The sequence below is a fragment of the Echiichthys vipera genome (genome assembly GCF_963691815.1).
Source record: "Echiichthys vipera genome assembly, chromosome: 2".
NCBI classification, from domain to species: domain Eukaryota; kingdom Metazoa; phylum Chordata; class Actinopteri; order Perciformes; family Trachinidae; genus Echiichthys; species Echiichthys vipera.
In genome coordinates, this window is record NC_139827.1 from 13817163 (window position 1) to 13839684 (window position 22522).

Below are 22522 nucleotides of genomic sequence, written 5' to 3' on the forward strand. Positions count from 1 at the left end.
GACCAAAATGTCAGGGACAATTTTTGGTCCCAGTTCAGCCCTGATACTAGGTACATGATTAAACTGCCATGCTGCATGTAGGCACTACAGGGTGCCTTATTTGCCTTAACAGCTACCAGATTCAAGAGGACAAGAGGAGCTAGGAATGTTCAATTTATTTTTATACTCAATTGCAACACCCTGGGAGCTGTGAGGCATAACTTCAGCACAAACAACAAATAAGTGCAGTCGAATAAATCAACGGACACATTCTTTAACATTACACCCATTGTCAAACCCGGGCAGCTTGCCTGGCCGCCTCATTCGACAGGTAGGCTTAGCTAGTGGGGGAACCTGCACTGTGCCCCTGTGAGCTGAGGATGTCTCGGCAGCATTGAGACAACTTCTATCCTGGTTAGATGTGATGTGATGTTGGGGTGTCGGGCAGGTTAAATCGTACATCTGGAAGAAAAAGAAGGACACGGAAAAAAGCTGATGCTGCAAATACTGAGCCAGTGCCTTGGTGCCCCAGGCCAGGGTCAGCAAGCTGATCTGGAGGTCCTGAACCAGACTGAAAGACCTGGACCAATTCTCCATGGCCTGTTGAGAAAGGGACAAAGGGTAGTTTATCCAAAAATGTATAGATATTTTGCCCTACACAATTTGACATGTTATCAGAGGCGGATTAATGCACAGGCCGGCCTAGGCGCCCCAGGTGTGCAGCGGCCCCGGATGGGCCAGATTATTTTAAATGTTTTAATATTTACCTAACTGGGGGAAAAAAAATTCCTCCTCTTGGGGCCCTTGGAAACATTTGAAAAAAAGAAGTAGCTGATTGGATCAATATAGGACACATTTACCCAATCAGCTGCCATATGTGGCCGGGTTCTGATAAAGCATGATTAATAATGTGGGAGGCCCAAACAGTAGCCTAGGGTCCCATGACCACCTTAATCCATCTATGCATGTTACTGTAGGAATAGCACAGAAGTTGTACTTCCAGTGCAAAATCATCCCATGGCCTTTTTCGGCACTTACATATATCAAATAAGCCATCAAGACAGTTTTTTTCATGTAACAACTATTAACGGAGAAATCCGGTAGAGTCGCTAAAAGCTGGGTGTGGCTAACACTGATTAGATGGGGGCAGCCCTGTAAATTATATATGGTACATTAAAACACTTTTAAGCCACTTGTACTGCTCATGATGACACTAAACGTCTGCAGTAGCATAAGATAACATAAAACAAAGCACTAACAATGTAGTAAGTGAACCCAGAGTTTATTAAAAGAGTGTTTTGAAAGACTTACCAACTGGCCTCGGTACCAGCTCCTCTCGTTGTGAAGTCCATTCAAGTCGATTAGCAAACGCAATCGGAATGGAAGGAGCCCATTGGTGCTTCCTTTTATGTGTAGGGAGGTTTGCTGTTATTTTGAGCAGTATTAGGGGTTAAAAAAGCTGTTTTAAAGCAGCCACAATTGGATGTAAGCGACTCTCCGGGATATCTCCATTAATAGTTTTTACACACAAAAAAGTTGTCTGGATGGCTTATTTGAGGAGTGAATTTGTCGAAAAAGACCCGGGGATGATTTTACGCCAGAATTTCACTTTAAGGATGTAATTCATGACAACCAGCTTGCTTTATTAGTCACACCTAAGTCAAAAGACACATTGTGTAAAAAGCTGCCAAATTGAGTTGAATACAATGAATGAATAAAGTGAATAAAGTAAATTCTAACATGTCTTGTTTTTACATAGCCTATGGTACTGTCTTGTTAAATTGCTTTAAGACAAAAGATTACATAGCTTTATGTCATACAAATATACATAAAGTTAGTTAGTTGTACATAACCATTTTTATTTGTTATTATCTAGATACAACTCTTATGAAGTTGGTATCATTTGGAATAATTTGATGTTTGGTTTTTCATAACCATGCATGCTCATATACTGCTTAAGACTTCACCACCCTTCCATCTCTTGTTGAAAAAATAGTAAGATATTAACAAAAAAAGCGCTTATTCTCCTTTTCCATCAAGCAAAAGGAAACATTACAAAGCTTTACTTCCTATACTTGCTAAAAAGTCAAGTATCTACAGCACATAACACTAAAAAAACAACAACAGATTAAACAAATGAGATATAACTACCTACCTGTTTCTCCCCGTTTCCAGTCTTTATTTTAAACTAAGAGAACCAGCTGTGGCTTTATATTCAATGGACAGACATAAGGTATCAATCCTCACCTAACTCTTGGTAAGAACACCAATAAGAGTATTTTCTAGAACGTCAAACAATCCCTTTAAACTGAACACTGGCATACCTGAACAGATTGCATCTTGGACCCAACCATGTTGTAAATCCTCCTGCACAGCTTGGCTGTCAGTGAAACCAGTCGCACAGGGGATCTTCTTCTGAGTTGGGCTGCCTCAAACCCCTCCAGCAAGTGAGCTTCTTCCTCTAAAAAGACAAAAGAAGATAAAGTCCAGCGAATTGCAGCCGTTTGACACAAGGAACTCCACATTATACCTTGATCTTCAGTGGAAGGAAGCACTCGGTCCATCAGAGCCTCTGACAAGATCAGAGCGGAGTCCAGTCCCACATTGGTCGCGCTGATGGCTCTCTTCACAAGTGACTGGTCAGCCTGGTAATCAACCAGCTGTGTCCAGCCCATCAGCCGAGCGGCTGTGTGCATAGTTCCATTAGCTGCAATGCTCACCATATCCTGGATCTCAAGAATCTTGTTCTTGGCAGTGGCAACAATCTGGGGGAAAACGAGCAGAGATGGTTTTAGCAGGACTAATACAAAAGGGGTGTTTCAGCTACACAATCCCTTATTTAAACCAAAACTATTTTAATGTTGTCATGTTCGTTGTCTCCAGGCGTCTAACACCAGATGCCGAGTTTACCCTAACTAACTGGTAACGTAAAAAAATTGTATAAGTTGCCATGAGCACTAAACTTCTTCTGGTATAATCTGATCATTTTATTTCTTTGATCCTTTTTGTTGTTTGAACAGATGCAGCTATTGTTCTATATACTATATTCTATACACACTTACAAAATCATTACAAAATCAAGAAAGGGAAGATCTTTTGCTGATCCCTTCCTTTGGCAATTAGCAAGCATTAAACAGTCATGATTAAAATATAAATATTTAAAACATTGACAGCGTTAAAGGTTAAATATGTAGAATCTCCATTAAAAGCTAGATTAAAAAAAAAATATAATACACCCACTGGGCGTTTTGAGGGGTACAGAATGAAAGTATTGCTTTTCCATAAAAAATATATTTAGTCTGAGTTAATATTTTTAAAGAAATTTTGACGGGGTTGACAATGACTTTCTGTCACTGTTTACATTGTACCAGCCAATAGCGGCCGGCATTGCAGGGTTGCCAGGGTTGTCTGTTGTTCGGTGCAGCTACTGTAGGCTGGCACTGGGTGAAATGGAGTTTGCCAATCCTGCAGCTGCTTATTTGTCCCAGCAGCTGAGTGACCGGAGACGGGCAAAAACTAGAGTCAATATAGGCCAAGCATTCACTCGATGGACAGTGATAAAGGAGTTCAACAGCATTAAAACACACGCGGAAATGGCTTTGTTTCTTTATGATCAGTAAGCTAACTTTCACATTCACTTAGCTGTAACCGCTAACGCTGACTGTCGGTCAAACTCCTCTGCAACACTTGTTTTTATGGTGCGATTTGCTGGAAGGGACGGGTTCAAAACAGGCTCAAACAGACTCAGGTCTCCTGTAGACCACTGGGCCGGGTCTGACAAACCAGGCAACATGAGTGATGGAATAATGTCTTGTTGCAAGTACGATCTTGAGACACTAGATGGCGGCGTTCTGCTTATTCTTCATATTCAACCTTTAATATGAACAAGTGGTAGTGTAAATATACATGGGTTGTTGTGTGTCAATTAATTCAGTGAACTTTTTTTAAAATTAGACTCTGGAAATTTTTGTTTGGGGTACCTTAAAAAAAAGAAGCTTGAATTTTACTCCTAAGCTGCACGAACCCTTTTGTTGCTTCTTGTGCCCGGAGAATTTGTGGTACTCTTTATATTAGAAGGAGGGAAAGAAAAGGTTACCTGCTCTGTGGGTGTACGGAGAACTGGGAAAGCAGCTTCCAGCCAGTCAAGACTTCTACATGCAACATGATTGGCAACAGAAACTGTGGAAATATTCCAAAGAGTGAAGCCATTACTGAAATGTTTCTCATTTCTACAATTAAACCTCAATCCTTCTTCATTCAGTAGAGATTTTGACCCCTATAGCAGGGGGTGCCCATTTCCGGTCCTGGAGGGCCACTGTCCTGCATGCTTTAGGTTTCTCCCTACTCTAACACACCTGAATCTAGTGATGTGCTCATTATCAAGCAGCTGAAGCTTGTCACAGGTTTGATAATCATTAAATCAGGTGTGTTAGAGCAGGGAGAAACCTAGAACATGCAGGACAGTGGCCCTCCAGGACTGCAATTGGGCACCACTGCCCTATATCATCCACATATTGTTTGTCCAAACAGCAAACTAAAAAGGAATTACCCATAAGCACTAGGTTTTAAGTAAATTTTAATTATTAATTTGGTTGGACTTTTATGTTAATGTATGAAACAAGTAGCTGTATGACCTTATAAAAGGACTTAAAGGATCACTTGAGTAACCCGTTGTAGTCACATTATTTATTATAATTGGTTCTCACTTAATGTTATTTATCCCTAAAAAATAAAACATTTTCTTAAGCACTTTGTTATTCTACTACGGATCACATTTTTGGGGATTTGCCCCTGGATACAGCCCCAAGAAACCATTTATGTACATTAAACTACACAATACAATTGATCTATATATACAGGTCTATGGTGGATAGTTAACAATTTTAAATAACCAAGTACCAGACCAAATATTTGCTCGTCTGCTATTTTTTCATCTTTTATGATTTAAGTTTCATATTTTTTGATTTTGAACTCAAGGTTGGACAAAACAAGCAATTTGATGTGGCTACCTTAGTCTTTGAACCTGCGTTGGGTTTTATTTTGCTGTAGTTTAAGACATTTTTATAGTTAACTTCAATTAAAGTGAATAGTATGCACACTCAGCACTGGCAGTACTCACTCTGGGGCTCCAGTTTAACAATGACAGGTGAAACAACAGCTGTCACACTGCTCTCCAGCACCTCACACACGAACTTCAGGTTAGGGTGGCTCAGTTTGATGTCAATGTACAAGACTAACAGCTTGATACACGCTGAGCGAACTATGGGCAGCTTGGCCAGTCTGCCTGCTGCACTCTGCAAGAAAACTTGTGTCATTTTGTTTCATTTCTAAACTAAAAATCTTCCCTGTTGCAAAAAATAAAATAGTATCAAAATGGAAGCCCTCAGATTATTTAGAGAACTCCCTGCGCACAAAATTTTAAAAGACTTAAACATTTATCAGGCTTTGTTGATGCCCTGTGGGTGCAACAGTTAAGGACAGTTCATCTGCCTCGATTGTACTCACCTGGTTGTTGTTAAGCGGCATGTTTTGTTTTTTTACACTTTGATAGGAGGGGAAAGAAACGAGTTAATGTTTGTGACTCCTTTGTAGATGTTATAGGTGGAAGAGGGTGTTCGAGAAAATGCAACTTTTACTCTGCAAAGTGCTGCGCAGTTGGAGAAAGCTGTCGCTCTCATCGCGTGCTCGCGTCGACTCGTCAATGAGCGCTCACCCGTGTGAGTGCCGCTGGGAAGCTCCCTGGCAGTTCTCGCGATATGTGGGCGGCTGTGACTTGGTGGCAGAGTGGGTCGTCCTCTGTTCGAGAGATTGGTGGTTCGATCCCCATCTCCCCCCGGTCCACATGTCGAAGTGTCCTTGGGCAAGACACTGAACCCTGAATTGCTCCCTGTGCTGCGCATGGGTGAGTAAATGTGGTGTGAATGGTTAGATCAGATTAGATGGTATGTAGATGTCCACTGCCATCAGTGTGAATGTCTGTGTGAATGGGTGATTGTGACAGACACTGTGAAGCGCCTTGAGTAGTCAGATGACTAGAAAGGCGCTATATAAGTACAAGTCCATTTACCAAGTCCATATGTCAAGGCAGTTGTGACGCGATGATAAACGGAAATTTTCCCGAGTCAGAGGTCTTTATTTCTATGGTCAGAGGTTTCTTTATTTTAATTTGGTAGGCTGCCTCATAAGGTAGGCCAGTCAACTAAATAAACAAAAAACACATTACTTTTTGGATTATTATTCAATTCAATTTTATTTAGAGTGCCAAAACATAACAAAAGTTAATTCAGGACACTTTACAAACTAGGTAGACCATACATTGACATACATAGACCCAACAATTCCCCGTAGAGTACGGTGGCAACAAAAACCTTCCCTACTACAGGCAGAATCATCAGACAGACCCAGCTCTGTGGAGGACGGCCATTTGTTTTGACCGTGGGGAGGAAGAAAAGGAGAGAGAGAGAGAAAAGACGGACAGATGGACAGAGAAAGACAAAGACAGACACAAAGACAGAGACAGACACACTTCCACTAACTATAATAATATCTATATTAATGTGAATATGACTGATATGTTATGGCAGTTAATACAGCAGAATAGTAGAAACAAGCACAGCTGAGGTGATAGATTATAATAGTAGCAGGAAGCATCATGCAGGACCACACCTGCAGGCACCTCCACGATCAGCAGAGACCTGCGAGACGACAAAGCAGAAACAACTCCAGGGAAGAATTTGAATTAGTAACATGCATTGATGAGACATGAATGATACAGACAGAGAGAAGAGAAGCTCAGAGTATCTGGTAAAGTATTATCCCCCGGCAGACTAGGCCTATAGCAGCATCATTAAGCAGAACAAAATCAGCTTAAAAAAAAACAACATTGCTAAGGGCTCGTAAGTCCTAGCTGTAAGCATTATCAAAAAGGAAAGTTTTACGTTTACTCTTAAATATAGGGACAGTGTCTGTCGAATAACACTTGGGAGTTGGTTCCACAGGAGAGGAGCTTGGTAGCTGAATGCTTTGCCTCCCTTTCTACTTTTGGAGACTCTAGAACGACCAGTAGCCCTGCATTCTCAGAGCGCAGTGATCTAGTCGGGTAATACGATACTATGAGCTCTTTAAGATACAAAGGAGCCTGACCAATAAGAGCTTTGTAGGTAAGGAGAAGGATTTTAAATTATATTCTAGATTTTACAGGTAGCGAGTGCAAAGAAACTAATACAGGAGAAATATGTTCTCTTTGGTTTGTCTTAGTTTGTACACGGGCTGTAGCATTTTGGACCAACTGGAGACTCTTAACAGATTTATTGGAACAGCCTGATTATAAAGAGTTGCAGTAGTCCAGCCTAGAAGTAACAAATGCATGGACTAGTTTTTCTGAATCTTTCTGAGACATGATGGCCCTCATTTATTAATCTTACATTAAAATGGGCGCAGATCTGAGCGCAGAATTGGTTGTATGACAGGACCCATGTGTGATTTATGAAACATTCGTATCCGACCAATCTCAGAGTACGAATGAGCGGGCCTTGATAAATGCGGCGGCTGAATTCAATCGTCATTTACATGTTACGCCCTTAAATATTCCTGGTACGGAGGCCTCAATACACAGATCAGCATCCTGACATCCGACATGGAGAAAAATAAAGATGTGCTATTTGTCAGTCTTAAGAGTGGAATAAAAGGGGCCCATAAAAACGCTGTATGGAAAAGAATAACGGAGGCAGTCAACCAGAAGCATCGCTCCACTGAGACCCGTGTGCGCGTGTGCGCACTGTTGGACAGGTGTTGTGCCGTATTCAGCACCCCTGCCGTGAAATGAACCCCCTCGCATTATAGGTGATATTCTGGATCAGAAGGCTGTTGTTTCGACCTTAGGAGTAGCTTATATACACGTAGCCACTTTAAAAGCACACACTTTTGAACCTATTAATTGCAAGAAAAACTTCAACTTGATCAAAAGATACATTTATTTCATTTTGTAATTATAGCTGCAATATATTTTCACAGGACATACAAAAAGGTGTTGTTTTGTGTTCGCTAATATCCATGTTTGTGATTTTAAACTCTTTAAAATAGTTTAAAGACTGTAAGTAACTAATGTTCTGACCGCTGTGGGTTACCTGTATATAAACTACTTCTATAGGTGGAAACAACAGCCTTCGGATCCAGGATATCACCTATAATGCGAGGGGTGCATTTCACGGCAGAGGTGCTGAATATGGCACAACACCGGTGCTCTTGCTCTGTAGCGGGGTTTTCAAGCGGGGTTATTAGGTATTCTTTGGAGAATACCTTTGTCACCTAGAAGAAACATACCAGGATGTTAATCATCTGATACCTTGTTTGATTTAATGCAATTTATCGAGGGTAGCCACTAACCGAGGTGATGACTTTGGCTCTGCAGTGCATCTTGCTGCAGCAGCGCGCCAACAAATTGGCCACCTGGCCACCACGTTTAAAAGCGATAGCTTGGCATCACAAATCACCCGTACATTTATTGAGTGGTAGTTTTTGCGATTGATGAATGCGTAATCATTCATGGATGGTTGCCTACAATTGTGTGTCATCAGTATAACAATGAAAATGTATGGACTGCTTCCTAATAATATTTCCTAAGGGAAGCATATTAAGGTGAATGACGACTATGAAGTGAACCTGCTTTTAACCGTCAGCCAGCATACAGCAGCTCGTGGTACCATGGCGAGACCAGCTGCTCCTGCTAGAGGAGGCAGCTAGAAACCAGCGAGCTAGCGAGGCTTTGGTCTCACCAGCGGGGTTTAAAATACTTCCCGCTGTTGGTTAGGTGATTCAAGAAGTGAACATGAGCACTCAAAAAAAATGAAAGAAAACACTCTACCTTAAAGAAAGCTGACAGCTGTCAAAGAGCGGAAAAAAGACTTAATGATAATGGAGAAAGTCTAGATGACAGTGACACTATTCACACCGGCAGCGATGCAATTGCACGACATGAATGGTTTGAATATTCACCCCAGCTCAGGAAGAGTCCCGGTGTTGTTTCTGCTTCTGAGTGCAGTGATGGAGGTTAGCGCAGGAGACTTAAGCCAGAGGACAAAATAAAAGCGTCTCTTCCTGTGATTTCTAAACACAGTCAGCCTCCCTGGTAAAGTCTACTCCAAAGTGCTGGAAAGGAGGTTTCATCCTATAGTCGAACCTCAGAATGCAGAGCAACAATGTGGATTCCATCCTGGATGTGGAACAATGGTCCAGCTCTTCACTCTCGCAAGGATCCTTGAGGGTGCTTGGCAGTATGCCCATCCAGTCTAAATGTGTTTTGTGGATCTGGAAGGCATATGACCGGGTCCCTCGGGGGAGATACTGTTGGAGGTGCTGCGGGAGTATGGGGTGAAGGGGTCACATCTGTGGGCCATCCAATCTCTGTACACCCAAAGCGAGAGCTGTGTCCGGATCCTCGGCAGTAAGTCGGATTCGTTCACAGTGGGGGTAGGCCTCTGCCAGGGGTGCGCTTTGTCACCAATCCTGTTCATGATTTTCATGGACAGGATACCGAGGCGTAGTCGTGGTGGGGAGGGGTTGCAGTTCGGCGGGCTGAGGATCTCGTCTCTGCTTTTTGCAGACGATGTGGTCCTGATGGCATCATCGGTCAGTGACCTTCAACACTCACTGGAGCGATTCGCAGCCGAGTGTGAAACGGCCAGGATGAGGATCAGCACCTCTAAATCTGAGGCCATGGCTCTCAGCAGGAAATCGGTGGATTGCTTACTCCGGGTAGGGAATGAGTCCTTACCCCAAGTGAAAGAGTTCAAGTACCTCGAAATCATGTTCACGAGTGAGGGGAGGATGGAGCGTGAGTTTGGCCGGAGAATCGGAGCAGCGGGGGCGGTGTTTGCACCGTTGGGATGACAAGATCTACCGGTCAATCTTCGTTCCTACCCTCACCTATGGTCATGAATGCTGGGTCATGACAGAAAGAATGAGGTCGCGGGTACAAGCGGCTGAAATGGGTTTTCTCAGGGGGGTGGCTGGAGTCTCCCTTAGAGATAGGGTGAGAAGGTCAGCTATCCATGAGGAACTCGGAGTAGAGCTGCTGCTCCTTTGCTTTGAAAAGAGCCAGTTGAGGTGGTTCGGGCATCTAGTAAGGATGCCCCCTGGGCGCCTCCCTAGGGAGGTGTTCCAGGCACGTCAGGCTGGGAGGAGGCCTTGGCGAAGACCCAGGACTAGGTGGAGAGATTATATCTCCACACTGGACTGGGAACACCTCGGGATCCCCCAGTTAGAAAACATCGAACAACCTGACAGAACGCCATTTTACAGCCTCTTTCGCCAGGGCTCACGCTCTGAAACCACCATTTGTAACGTATGCCTACGTTAACCTCAGCTACCACTGTGTAACTTTACTGATCCCTCTACAGGCGAGCCTTGGTTCTGCTACAAGCCAAAGAATCTGAGCTGTGACACAAGGATCATTCACAGTATAGAAGAATTCCATCAAAACCTCAAGGAAAACGAGGAGAAACTATTTGAGAGGTGAGGGATCAGATAAAGGACTGACATTTTGTGTGACTTCTAAGAAGTATACAGCGAGTGGTACCTATATATTTCATCGGTAGGACATTTCAGAAGTGTGTAACTGCTGTCAACTCATTGGAGTTGGTGAATTCAAAGGTTTGGATCAAGGCAAGGTGGAAACCAAAGTATTGTTAAAAAGAGAGTAAATTTTGGACTTACATTTTCTTGTCTCCACCAAGTAAAATATTTGTCTTAGTTGCCAAGTGCTCCGCTGTGATCACCATAATGAAAAACAAGTGGAAAGATTCTATAATGTTCTGTCGAGCTGAGGGAAACTGCAACTCCTGTGGGTTCAAGTACTTTTCCCATTTTAGTGTTTGATCTTTTATATAATATCTAATTCTCATACATTTCTGATAAAAACGGACCAATTATTTTATTTGGTCCCAATAAACTGATTTGCAAAGCTTCCTGCCCGTCATCGCAACACCATCCCTTCCAGTTGCCTATCGCTGTCACTGCTTGCAAATCACGCGCGTCTCTGCGATGGACAGAGCGGTAGGGTGGTCTGTGAGAGTAAAACAAGGAACGGCAAAGAACTGATGCGTCAAGAGGAGGCTAATGCAGCTTCATCTGGAGCTGAAAAGAGAGGACATGGTCACAGTTTCAGTTATTACCCAGTCTCTGCCTGTGGAGAGCATACCAGCAGAGCAGTTCTTTGATGTTTTCTCTGGCCGTAGTTTGGGTGTACCGGCTGCCCTTGATCCCTTTGCTGATTGCTTCAGCAATGGATTTCAGGACCTGGCCGTGCCTCCATCGATACCTACCCTCACTTAGCGCCTTGGAGCAGCTGCTCAGGATGTGTTCCAGGGTTCCCGTTTTGGAACACAGGGGGCATTCAGGTGTTTCTATCTTGCCCCATGTGCACAGGTTTGATGGGCTTGGTAGGACATCATACACCCCCTGAATCAGGAACTTGATCCGCTGGGGGTTCCACTTCCAGATGACTTTCCAGGAGACATTCCGCTCCATGGCCTGCTCCCACTTCATCCACGCACCCTGCTGCTGCTTGGCTACTACTCTGCTGGTTCGCTCTTCCTGTGGGCGACTGTGGCTCAGAGACAGAGTGGGTTGTCCTCCATTTGAGAGATTGGTGGTTCGATCCCCACCTCCGCCGGTCCACATGTCGAAGTGTCCTTAGGCAAGACACTGAACCCCGAATTCCTCCCCGTGGTGTGTATGGGTGTCTAAATGTGGTGTGAATGGTTACATTAGATAAGATGGTATGTAGATGTCCACTGCCATCAGTGTGAATGTCTGTGTGAATGGGTGAATGTGACAAAGACTATGAAAGCGCCTTGAGTAGTCAGAAGACTAGAAAGGCGCTATATAAGTACAAGCCCATTTACCATTTACCAAGTCCATGTCTGTGGACCAAGTGAATGGTGGCATCCTGCTTTCACGGGGTTCCTATCCAAATTCTCTCTGTGGGAGTCAGTGAGCTGCGTTATGCTGCCAGTGAAATAGATCGCTTACTTGGAGGCCCTAATCCTGTTGTAGTTATTGGTCTCTGGGCTCACTTTGGCACTTTCCCTGTTGAGGTCTACATCCGGCGGCTGCAGAACATCCGTAATGCGGTGGTGCGGCTGCTGAACAGGGCTCCAGGCACAAAGTTCCTCATCCGCACAAGGAACCCCAAAGCTCCGTCATTTTTTCATGCAATAACCAACAGTGACTGGAACGTGCTGCAGTGGACAAGGTGCTCAGAGCCATGTTCAAAGGACTGAATGTTCGTATGATCTATGCCTGGGAATTGGTTGTTGCCCACAACATCCACCCTACAACTCCCATTATTAAGGATATGATTGACATTCTTTTGTCCTACGTGTGCCCTCAATAGGGCAGCTAGATGCGTGTTTAATGGGGGAGAGGAGTGATTCAGGAAAGAGCTGAGTTAACATCTTGTCTGTGTGTTTCTATCAGTTGCGGATAATGTTGAATGAGCAGAACAGAAACAGTACTGGATGGAAAACAGCTCTAAGTCATGTTGCTGTTGGTTATAAACACTTACAACTTCATTCCTCATGTCTTAGGATTGTCAAGCAGCATTCCAGGCAATTACTGATCTAAGTAGACCCAACCTCCAATAGACTTTTTAAAAATGTTTTACATTTTTGTACAGATGAGATATATCATGCTAATTAGTGAGCATTAACAGTGCTGGTAGGCTACTTTTGTTGCCTTTGAACAGTTTGCTAAGCTGATGACTCCATCTTTATGTTGAATGGACAGATATGAGAAGGTCACTCCAAAAATTTCAAATTCAGAGGCTGGATCAAAACAATCCACCATGCACCAACGAGTTGTTTAACAGAGCTTTCAGCTGATCATTTGCAATTTGTAATTAAAGTTGGAAAACGTGACATGACTATGTATTCATAGGATATTTAGTGGAAATCAATCACTGGTAAATATTTTATGGCTCACTGAGTGCAGCTGAGGAGGCTGAATATTGTTGTTATCCAGCAAGTTGGTAGGTTCTCCCATCCTATAGTCAAGCCAATTTGACATGAAGCTGCAAGTAGATTATTATATTTAATATTAATAATATCTGCCTTAACCTCAACTGTGTTGTATATTTCCAAATGACAGAAATAGTTTTTTTTTTTCATGATGTAACAATAACATATTTACGTGATGTCTACTTTGGTATGAAGATTACCAGATGTCACACTTGGTTGTGCTTTTCATTGTGGGTTGATGGAAAGTGGGAAGTGTAATTTGTTCCATTGCACCTTTCTATGGTCAGATTTTCCTATCGTATAACATATCTTATCTTTAACACATTCATACACATTTCTACATACTGTATGTACGGTATATACACACCACAGAAAAAATAAAGCATTAGTATTTACAATTGTATATACTCACCACAGAAAGTAAATAATGTTAATAAACACATATAAATAAAAAATCTGTAAGAGCACCTGGGTAAAATACTCCTTCTTTTCCGTACCCTGTGAAAACCATATTTTTGGATAGGCATCATTTAAACCTTTAAATGCATGTCAAATTTAACAGACCACTTAATTAATACCATTTATAATTGTAGCTTCTTTAATATCAGGCTACAAGTTACAGGTACCGTGTCGGCACGTAAGGGGTTGGTCTCTGCTGTCTGAAAGAAGCTGCAGTCATACCTGGCAGACAGGTAGCTATCCAACCGGTCTGGCCTCATCATAAGGAAATGTTCCTTCCTAATTCACAGTAGTTCAGAAGACTGAATTTATATCTGGAGAGACTGTGGCAATGCATGCATTATGTACGGACGGATTGTTCTAAAGTCTATCTTCTTCTTCCATTTTATACTTTATACTTCTGTTCCAAAGAGGGAAATATTGGACGTTATACTGCTCCTGTACTTTATCCAGAGTAAACCATCGTAATTGTTTTGATGATTGATCATTTTGTATTAGTCTGTTTTGTGATCCAATGTCAAATGGGCCAAGAGTAAACACCAGAAGACACCAGACTAAACTAACTTAAGTAATACCCTACTCTAAAAAAAGTCCTCTTCAAATACTTTTAATGTTAGTATCAAGTATTATAAATGAATGATATTTCTCAAACACAGGTTTTCCATCAGATATTCCAATTTCTGTTTTTGCCTTTTGTAAACAGTGGTTCAGAGAAATCTGCTGTGTACACTGTTCCCTCATATTTTCTTTTTTCTGTTTGCATCAAACTGTATATACATGTTCCTGTTAACTACATTTTCCTCATTTGAATACATTTACTAGAATATCTGTAATGCAAACTGAAGCTGAACTTGATCTATCTGTGTTTGTTCACATGACATCTATTGCATGGCTGTCCAACTGTCCCTCCAGGGAGAAGGATCCCTCCTCAGTTGTTCTTCATGAGTTTTCTTCTGTTGTTTTCCCTGTTAAAGTTTTTAACAAAAAGAGTTTCCACTTTCAGTCGGGGGCCTCTATACATGGAACTGGCATGACCACTTTGAGGGTGGAGTTTCACAGCCGAAAGACACACAGCTTAGGTAAGGGGTTGACTCTAGAATTGTCCATAAATGTGAGCGTGAACAGTCGTCAGTCTCTAGGTGATGATGAAGATGGAGACGATCATGAAGGTCAAAGCTTGTTCAAGAGGAAAGTATTTCTTCATCTTCCTCATTCTGGCTGTGGCTGTCTTAATCTTAATGAAAAACATGGAGATCCGGCAGGTGAGAACTTGGTTTTGGTGGGATCACTTAAAGGGTGCACCTTATTTGAAATATTTAATGTTAATTAGAATTCCAAATATTGTGTATTGTATTTTAAATGTGTTTTAATATGGCCCAGCAACAAAAGTGTCCTTCATATGTAACGCAATTTGAGTTAAGGGTATTTTAGTATTATTTAGTTAAAGGGTAAGGCTTTCATTCTTCTATCAAAACCATCAATGTGTTAGAACCTTGTGGCTTTCAGTTGTTCCTAGTGAAGGCATAAATCTTAAAGTCCCACTCCTGACACATATATATATATATATATTTTGATAATATGGATTTCTTATGTGTTGTGCACTAAAAACTGACAGCCTCCATATGGGACGACCAACCTGTCCGTCAGGTCTGTGAAATGTGTGTATTCTTTGAGATGACAGAGTGGCGGTGATCACCACAATGCTTCTAACTACGTCCTCATTGATATGACATACGTCAGCAAATAATATTTTTATAAATAACCAAGGCACAAAAAAACTTTCATTTGTGATAAACATTGAGCAAAATTAGAGAACAGTAACCATTGTGTCAGAAGAGAAGATTCAAACAATGTTTTCTTGGGGCTATAGAATTCAAAAATGAATAGGAAGTGTAACTACTGCTTTTGACATGAATAATCATTGGCAACATACAAGATAGTTTGGATTGCTAGACAAGAAAGAGTACAGTATTTCTTAAAGCGTGTGTTTCTCTGCACGGTTTGACCTGTCATCCACACGTAACCGCAGCTTAAAACCAGAGTCTTTTTTAACAGGAGTCCAGGGTGAACTTTTTTGAAAAGTCTGGGATCAGCAGTAATTTGTGGACAGGAAAACTGAGGAAGCCCTCAATTTCTTGTCGACATTGTTTGACGTCACACTGCGACTGTTAACATTAAGTACTTGGACTGAGCCAACCGATTTAAAATTCATGAATGACAGTGAGAAGTAACTCAACTTTGCTGTCAGTACACATGAAGGAATCTGCTCGACCTTGGCTCGCCATCGTTGTTTTTCGTGCATGAATTTTTCCAGCCCTGTGATTGGCTAAAATGGCCGTCTTTTTGGAGTGCTATCGCATGTGCATGTGGATGTGGAAGTGGTGTGGACAGGAATTTTTGATGAGATATGTGTTTGTGTGGACTAGGCCTGAGTGAGCTATCAGTTAAATGGTTGCCGTGGTTGTGGCAAGCCTGCCCCTGTGTTAATTTACGTAGTCTTGTACTTCTGTTCGACTAAAAGAAATATGGCTTCATTAATGTATGGGAAGAGGATTCACTCCTAACTAATGCAACTCATCAAAGACCCTTTATTATTTTGGGGGTTGAGAAAAGGATTCACTCCCGAAGGAAATAGAACTGAGAGGAGTTCAACAAACTGAAATTCTTTTTTTTATTATTAGTTGTCCTTTAAGAGCATATATTTTGGTTGAACTTTCGACACTTTTTGTTGAGGAATATAATTTGGACTTACAATGGACATTACCATTGCTGAGTGTGGTTCATTGTGTGTTTGTGTAATTTATCATGTTCTTACTCAAGGAAAGGCAGAGTACTTCTTTAAGTTTAAAAAGTTTATCAAAACAGCAAATAATTTCCCCCTTGGCCAAGGGGTGTCTCTGGGGTCTGAAATAGCAGTCTTTTAGCCAGGCTGTAACCTGCATCTACCAAGCCTGAAAGAACGCAGAGAGCCCCCCTTCACAAAGCATTTATACAGCAATAAAGTTCATTGGGTTCTTGTGATTGGTTCAGAATGTTGCTGAGGAAGTCTCTGGCTCCAGCTTTAGAATTTCATTCACTCCTTAACAGGCTCTCATTCGTTCATGAGTTGAATCCTCTGCCCCCTGGTCACACGGTTCCTTCAATGATCCACCAGCTCCTGTGGAAAGAACACTCCCTACTCTGTAGCTTCCTGCCTCCTAGGGGGCTGACCCTGTTTGATCTGACTGCACCTAGTTTAAACTGGAGTTTATCTGCACATCCTTTAGTTATTCCATCTATGTTAAATTCATAATAATGTGAAAGCATGCTATATAGTTTTTATTTCACTTCCATACGTAAACAGTCAGTAATAACAAACCTCAATTATATTATAAAAAAAATGAACACTTCAAGTTTAAAAATCCCCATAAATATATATATAAAAAAGTTATATATGCTAATTGATTTAGCGAGAAAAGTTGGCAACATTGTTTGTCTAGAGCGTACAAGCTTCATGCGCATGCTCCGTCTCTTTCTTCTCCCCTTTCGATGTATGTCTGTGGCAGAGTTACAGCATCACATATGGCTTGGCATGTGTACTACAGCTTTTGAGTAGTTTCAGTTAATCTCACTTAGTTAATCAGTTTTGTTTGATGCATCTGTCTCCATTTCAGTTTCAGCATGAAGTGTCCTCCACCGTCGTCGAACCGAAAGTTACCACTGAGCGTGAGATGCATCATGGCCTCTGCGAACTACAGCCACTGCCTCCCAAGGAGGCTCAGGAAGAACGCCTCCTGCTAGACTCCATTGCTTGGCCTGAAACTCCGCTTTTGCCAGATCCTCTTATCCTGGAGCAGACCAGTGATCCAGCTCACAGTACCTTCACCATTCTCCCAGGGAGGGAAGGAGGACAGTGGCACGTAGGGGATCAGCTGGAGGTTTTGATCAAAATTTCTGACTTCAAGGGCCGTCCCAAGAAGACTGGGGGAGACCTCTTATTTGCCCGGGTGCACAACCCAACACTTAAAGCAGGTGTGGCTGGGCATGTGGTGGATCATCTCAATGGCAGCTACTCTGCTGTAGTGTCTTTACTCTGGGAAGGAAGCGCACAGGTTGAGGTGATGCTGAAAACTATCATGTTAAATATGTTTGTACTGTAGGTGTTTTAATCTATCTTCTAACTAATTGTTCACTAAGCCCCATCCCCGTGCTACACCAGTTCACTTTCAGGTCTTAAGATGCATTCACACCGGGCAGCGACAGATGCGACACATCGCTTGAAATGCTAGTAATGTGTTGCATGATCACATGTGGATCATATTTGGACCATTGCGCCAAACGTGTTGCTTCTAATGCGTGAATGTAGATCATGACGTGAACCTGCTTTTAACCGTCAGCCAGCATACAGAAGCTCGGAGTACCATGGCGAGGCTAGCTGCTCCTGCTAGAGGATGCAGCTAGAAGCTCTGATAGAGAGGCTTTGGTCTCACCAGCGGGGTTTAAAATACTTCCCGCTGTTGGTTAGGTTACAGCTGTAGGTAGCAGATTGTTTAGCCGTTCATGCTCAAACTTGCTGATTACATGAGAGCAGATCATCATAATTTATTCTCATAATTTGTTCCACTCTTTTTTTTGGTTTTGGTTTTGGAAAGACTAAAAGAAAGGTAACTTTCTAACTTTCTCTAAATATGCAGAGTATACTAAAGACCCATCAACTTCAACATGTCAAACAAATCCAGAGCTTAACAAACCTGCTGTGCCTGCATACAGTTGCTGAGCTATGATTGGGTAATTCATTGGAGCGGTCGAGTGAATGGAAGTTCCTCCACAGATGGTTGATGGCTGATTCAAGATTTCAACTCGAGCTCTCAAAAAAATGAGAGAAAACACTCTACCTTAAAATTTACAACAGCTGTCAAAGAGCTGGAAAAGACTTAATGATAGTGGAGAAAGTATAGATGACAGTGGCAGCGGTGCAAATGCACGACATAAAAGATTTGAATATTCACCCCCTGAGTGCAATGATGGAGGTTAGCACCGGAGACCTAAGCCAGAGGACAAAATAAAAGCATCTCTTCCTGTGATTTCTGAAACCAAAGCAGGAAAAGCTAAAACTGGGCTATTGTGAGATATTTATTGAGAATTTAGTGAAATGCTCTGAATGAATTTAAGTTCCTTCTGGTAAACAGTTAACTACTTAGTGTGTGTCTAGAGCTCCTATTGTGAAGGGAAAGCACAGAAGAAGGGAAGCTATCTAGGCTGCCTTTGACGAGGTTGTAGGTAAAATAGTTTTCCGTCTGATCCATAGATGAATGAGGTCTAGCAGCATACCTGTTTTTGTTGTTTTAAAGATCAATCTGGTTTACAAAACAACAATCTTTATGAATGTGCCAATTCAATTTATTTGTATTTGATATGACTGAACATGATTGGACATAAGTTAAAACTGTGGTTCTCTGTCCAATCAGGTGATGCTGGTTCACCCTAGTGAGGCCATCACAGTTCTGACCAGGCTGAACATCGAACAACCTGACAGAATGCCATTTCACAGCGTCTTTCGCCAGGGCTCACGCTCTGAAACCACCATGTGTAACGTATGCCTGCGTCAACCCCAGCTACCACTGTGCAACTTTACTAACCCCTCTACAGGCGAGCCTTGGTTCTGCTACAAGCCAAAGAATCTGAGCTGTGACACAAGGATCATTCACAGCGTTGTAGAATTCCACCAAAACCTCAAGGCAAACGAGGAGAAACTCTTTGAGAGGTGAGAAATCAGAGAAAGGACTGGCATTTTGTGTGACTTCTAAGAAGTATACAGCGAGTAATACCTATATATTTCATTGGTAGGACATTTCAGAAGTGTGTAACTGTTGTCAACTCACTGGAGTTGGTGGAATCAAAGGTGTGGATCAAGGCAAGGTGGAAACCAAAGTATTGTTAAAAAAAGAGTGCATTTTGGACAAACATTTTGCAAGTCTCCACCAACTCCATAGGAAAATATCTGTCTTTGCTGCCAAGTGCTCCGCTGTGTTCACCAGCTAACTGTCAAAAAAAAAACAAGTTGAAAGATTCTATAATGTTCTGTCGAGCTGAGGGAAACTGCAACCTCTGTGGGTTAAAGTACTTTTTTCACATTTTAGTGTTTGATCTTTTTGATAATATATAATTCTCATATATTCCTGCTTAAAGTCTGACCAATCATTTTATTCGGTCCCAATAAACTGATTTGCCAAGCTTCCTGGCTGTCATCGCAACACCATCCCTTCCAGTTGCCTATCGCTGTCACTGCTTGCAAATCACTGCATTGTCTCTGCGATGGACAGAGCGGTAGGGTGGTCTGTGAGAGAAACAAGGAACGGCAAAGAACTGATGCCTCAAGAGGAGGCTAATGCTGCTTCACCTGGAGCTGAAAAGAGATGAAACGGTCACAGTTTCAGTTATCAGTTACTATAGTTCAGTTATTTGTGCAATGAAGATTAGCATTAGTAGTACTGCTCAGTTTCTCACCATGAGCGTCAGGCGAGGAGGGAACATCAGAGGTCAGGCAGGGGGAAGAGAGTGGGACTTAGGAGGGAGCCGAAGTTGTTCATGTTTCAATTTTTTCTAATTGCTGAGCAACATAACAGAAAGGTTAGAATACCTTTAATGTTGCTATGTGTGTGTGTGTGTGTGCGTGTGTGTGTGTGTCTGTGTGTGTCTGTGTGTGTGTTTGTGCGCATGAGAGCCTATTTTAGTAAATTCCTGTGTGAATTGGATACTCGACAAATGAAAAGTATTGATTATTTTCTCTTTTGAACTCTAGTGCAAAATTAGACAGTAAGGCCTGGATTATATGACAAGGTTATCATTTAACCAATATTGTTTGGCATCGATAATGGTCCTCATCACACCACCATGTGATATTTTTTTTACCTCTGTGTGCTTTTCTTCAGTGGTATCAACATGAAAGTACCCATTCATGCTTCAGGACCTGCCAGTGTCACTGTGTTGTCAAAAAAGCAAGGTAAAGCACAACTTTTTACGACTGTCTATAATTATTTAAAACTAAATGTGATACAGAACACAAAATAGAGCCGGCAAAAATAAATTGTAAAAAGTTTTACTAGTTTCTTCTGGGTACAGCGTTTTCTGGAACCCAATTTGAGAGACGCACTGGAAGCATGGAGCGTTACCCGTAGTTCATTAATGTGTCAAAGGCTGTTAGCAGTGCAGTTTCTTGGTGTAAGGTCTGCAAGCTGTTATCCCCAAAGTAAGGAGCTGCTACTGCTCGCTTGATGAAGTTTCATGCGATGTTTGGCAGTTAAATCAGGTGCTCTCATGTTCTTATTGGCATTATCGTTGCTTCTTCCATCCATTGTCCAACAAATACACTAAATACCAACATTACAGGAATGTTAAAAAACTACTAAATAACTAAATCTTTAGTAAATAAACTACGTATTTGTGACACATTTATAAAGATTTATGTCTTTTGTAGTAACAAATTGACTTAAGGCTGACTGACAGGTTTGGGAAAGACCTTTGTTTTGGTCTTTTCATGGCATTTGTTGAAGATAACAAAAATATAAATATCCTCACCCTTATTCTTCGCAGGTCAACCAGAGATGAAGAGCAACATTGTGACATCTGGACTCTATGGCTATTACTACCGGGGTGTGTGGCGAGCACTTGATGGCACCACCGTTCGTCAATTTGACGTTTCTGCCAAAATTAATTGCCTGAGAAAGAAGGAGGTCCACATGTTGGGAGACAGCACGATCAGGACGATGTTTGAATATCTCGTCGCAACACTACCAGGTAGCTGATTCACAGAGATTTCTGACAACAATTTGAGTTTGTTCACAGAGTAACTCAATTGGATCTCTCTGTAATCATTTTAGATCTTAAGGAGTTTGCCCAGCATAACCTGGGAAAAGCTGGATTTCACATGTCTGTGGACCAAGTGAATAACATCATGGTGGCGTATCACTTACACTGGGTTCCTCTCCGAACTGTCTCTGTGGCAGTCAGTGAGCTGCATTATGCTGCCAGTGAAATAGATCGCTTTCTTGGAGGCCCTGATACTGTTGTAGTTATTGGTGTCTTGGCTCACTTTGGTAATTTCCCTGTTGAACTCTACATCCGGCGGCTGCAGAACATCCGTAAGGCGGTGGTGCGGCTGCTGAACAGGGCTCCGGGCACAAAGGTCCTCATCCGCACAGGGAACCCCAAAGCTCTGACACTTTTTTATGCAATAACCAACAGTGACTGGTACGCACTGCAATGTGACAAGGTGCTCAGAGCCATGTTCAAAGGACTGAATGTTCGTATGATCTATGCCTGGGAAATGGTTGTTGCCCACCAACTGCCACACAACTTCCACCCTACAACTCCCATTATTAAGGATATGTTTGACGTTATCTTGTCCTACGTGTGCCCTCAATAGGGCAGCTAGATGTGTGTGTAATGGGGGAGAGGAGTGATTCAAGAAAGAGCTGATTTTACAGCTTGTCTGTGATTTTCTATCAATTGCAAACAGTCCACGAACAGACTAGACGAACTACATCTACTTTATTCATGGAATGTTGAATGAGCAGAACAGAAACAGTACTGGATGGAAAACAGCTCTAAGTCATGTTGCTGTTGGTTATAAACACTAACCTAAGTAGACCCAGGCTGGTTGTCTGGCAACCTCCAATAGACTTTTTAAAAATGTTTTACATTTTTGTACAGATGAGATATAACATTCTAATTAGTGAGCTTTAACAGTGCTGGTAGGCCACTTTTGTTGCCTTTGAACAGTTTGCTAAGCTGATGACTCCATCTTTATATTGAATGGACAGATATGAGAAGGTAACTCCAAAAACTTCAAATTCAGAGGCTGGATCAAAACAGTCCATCATGCACCAACGAGTTGTTTAACAGAGCGTTCAGCTGATCATTTGCAATTTATAATTAAAGTTGGAAAATGTGACATGACTATGTATTCATAGGATATTTAGTGGAAATCAATCACTGGTAAATATTTTATGGCTTATGGCTCACTGAGTGCAGCTGAGGTTTCATTCTTTTCCATAGTAAGTTTAACATACAGTAAACATGTAAATCTG

At 42.0% G+C, this 22522-nt stretch overlaps 2 protein-coding genes across 2 annotated transcripts; one reads left to right on the forward strand and one right to left on the reverse strand.

The window, feature by feature from the left end:
• Positions 1–138: 138 nt before the first annotated feature.
• LOC310962363 (perilipin-2-like) lies at positions 139–5576 on the reverse strand. The gene is made up of 6 exons (XM_083934805.1): positions 5485–5576; positions 5099–5273; positions 4076–4158; positions 2510–2744; positions 2304–2440; positions 139–579 (listed from the first exon to the last, which is right to left on the reverse strand). The coding sequence occupies exons 1-6, from the start codon at positions 5503–5505 to the stop codon at positions 238–240; spliced, it is 993 nt and encodes a 330-aa protein (XP_083790931.1). The 5' UTR covers positions 5506–5576; the 3' UTR covers positions 139–237.
• Positions 5577–17164: 11588 nt separating this feature from the next.
• Positions 17165–21858, forward strand: LOC310963968 (NXPE family member 3-like; the record flags this gene model as incomplete). Its single annotated transcript, XM_083936925.1, has 5 exons — positions 17165–17551; positions 18902–19197; positions 20366–20436; positions 21027–21230; positions 21314–21858. The coding sequence occupies 5 exons, from the start codon at positions 17165–17167 to the stop codon at positions 21856–21858; spliced, it is 1503 nt and encodes a 500-aa protein (XP_083793051.1).
• Between the last annotated feature and the right edge of the window lie 664 nt (positions 21859–22522).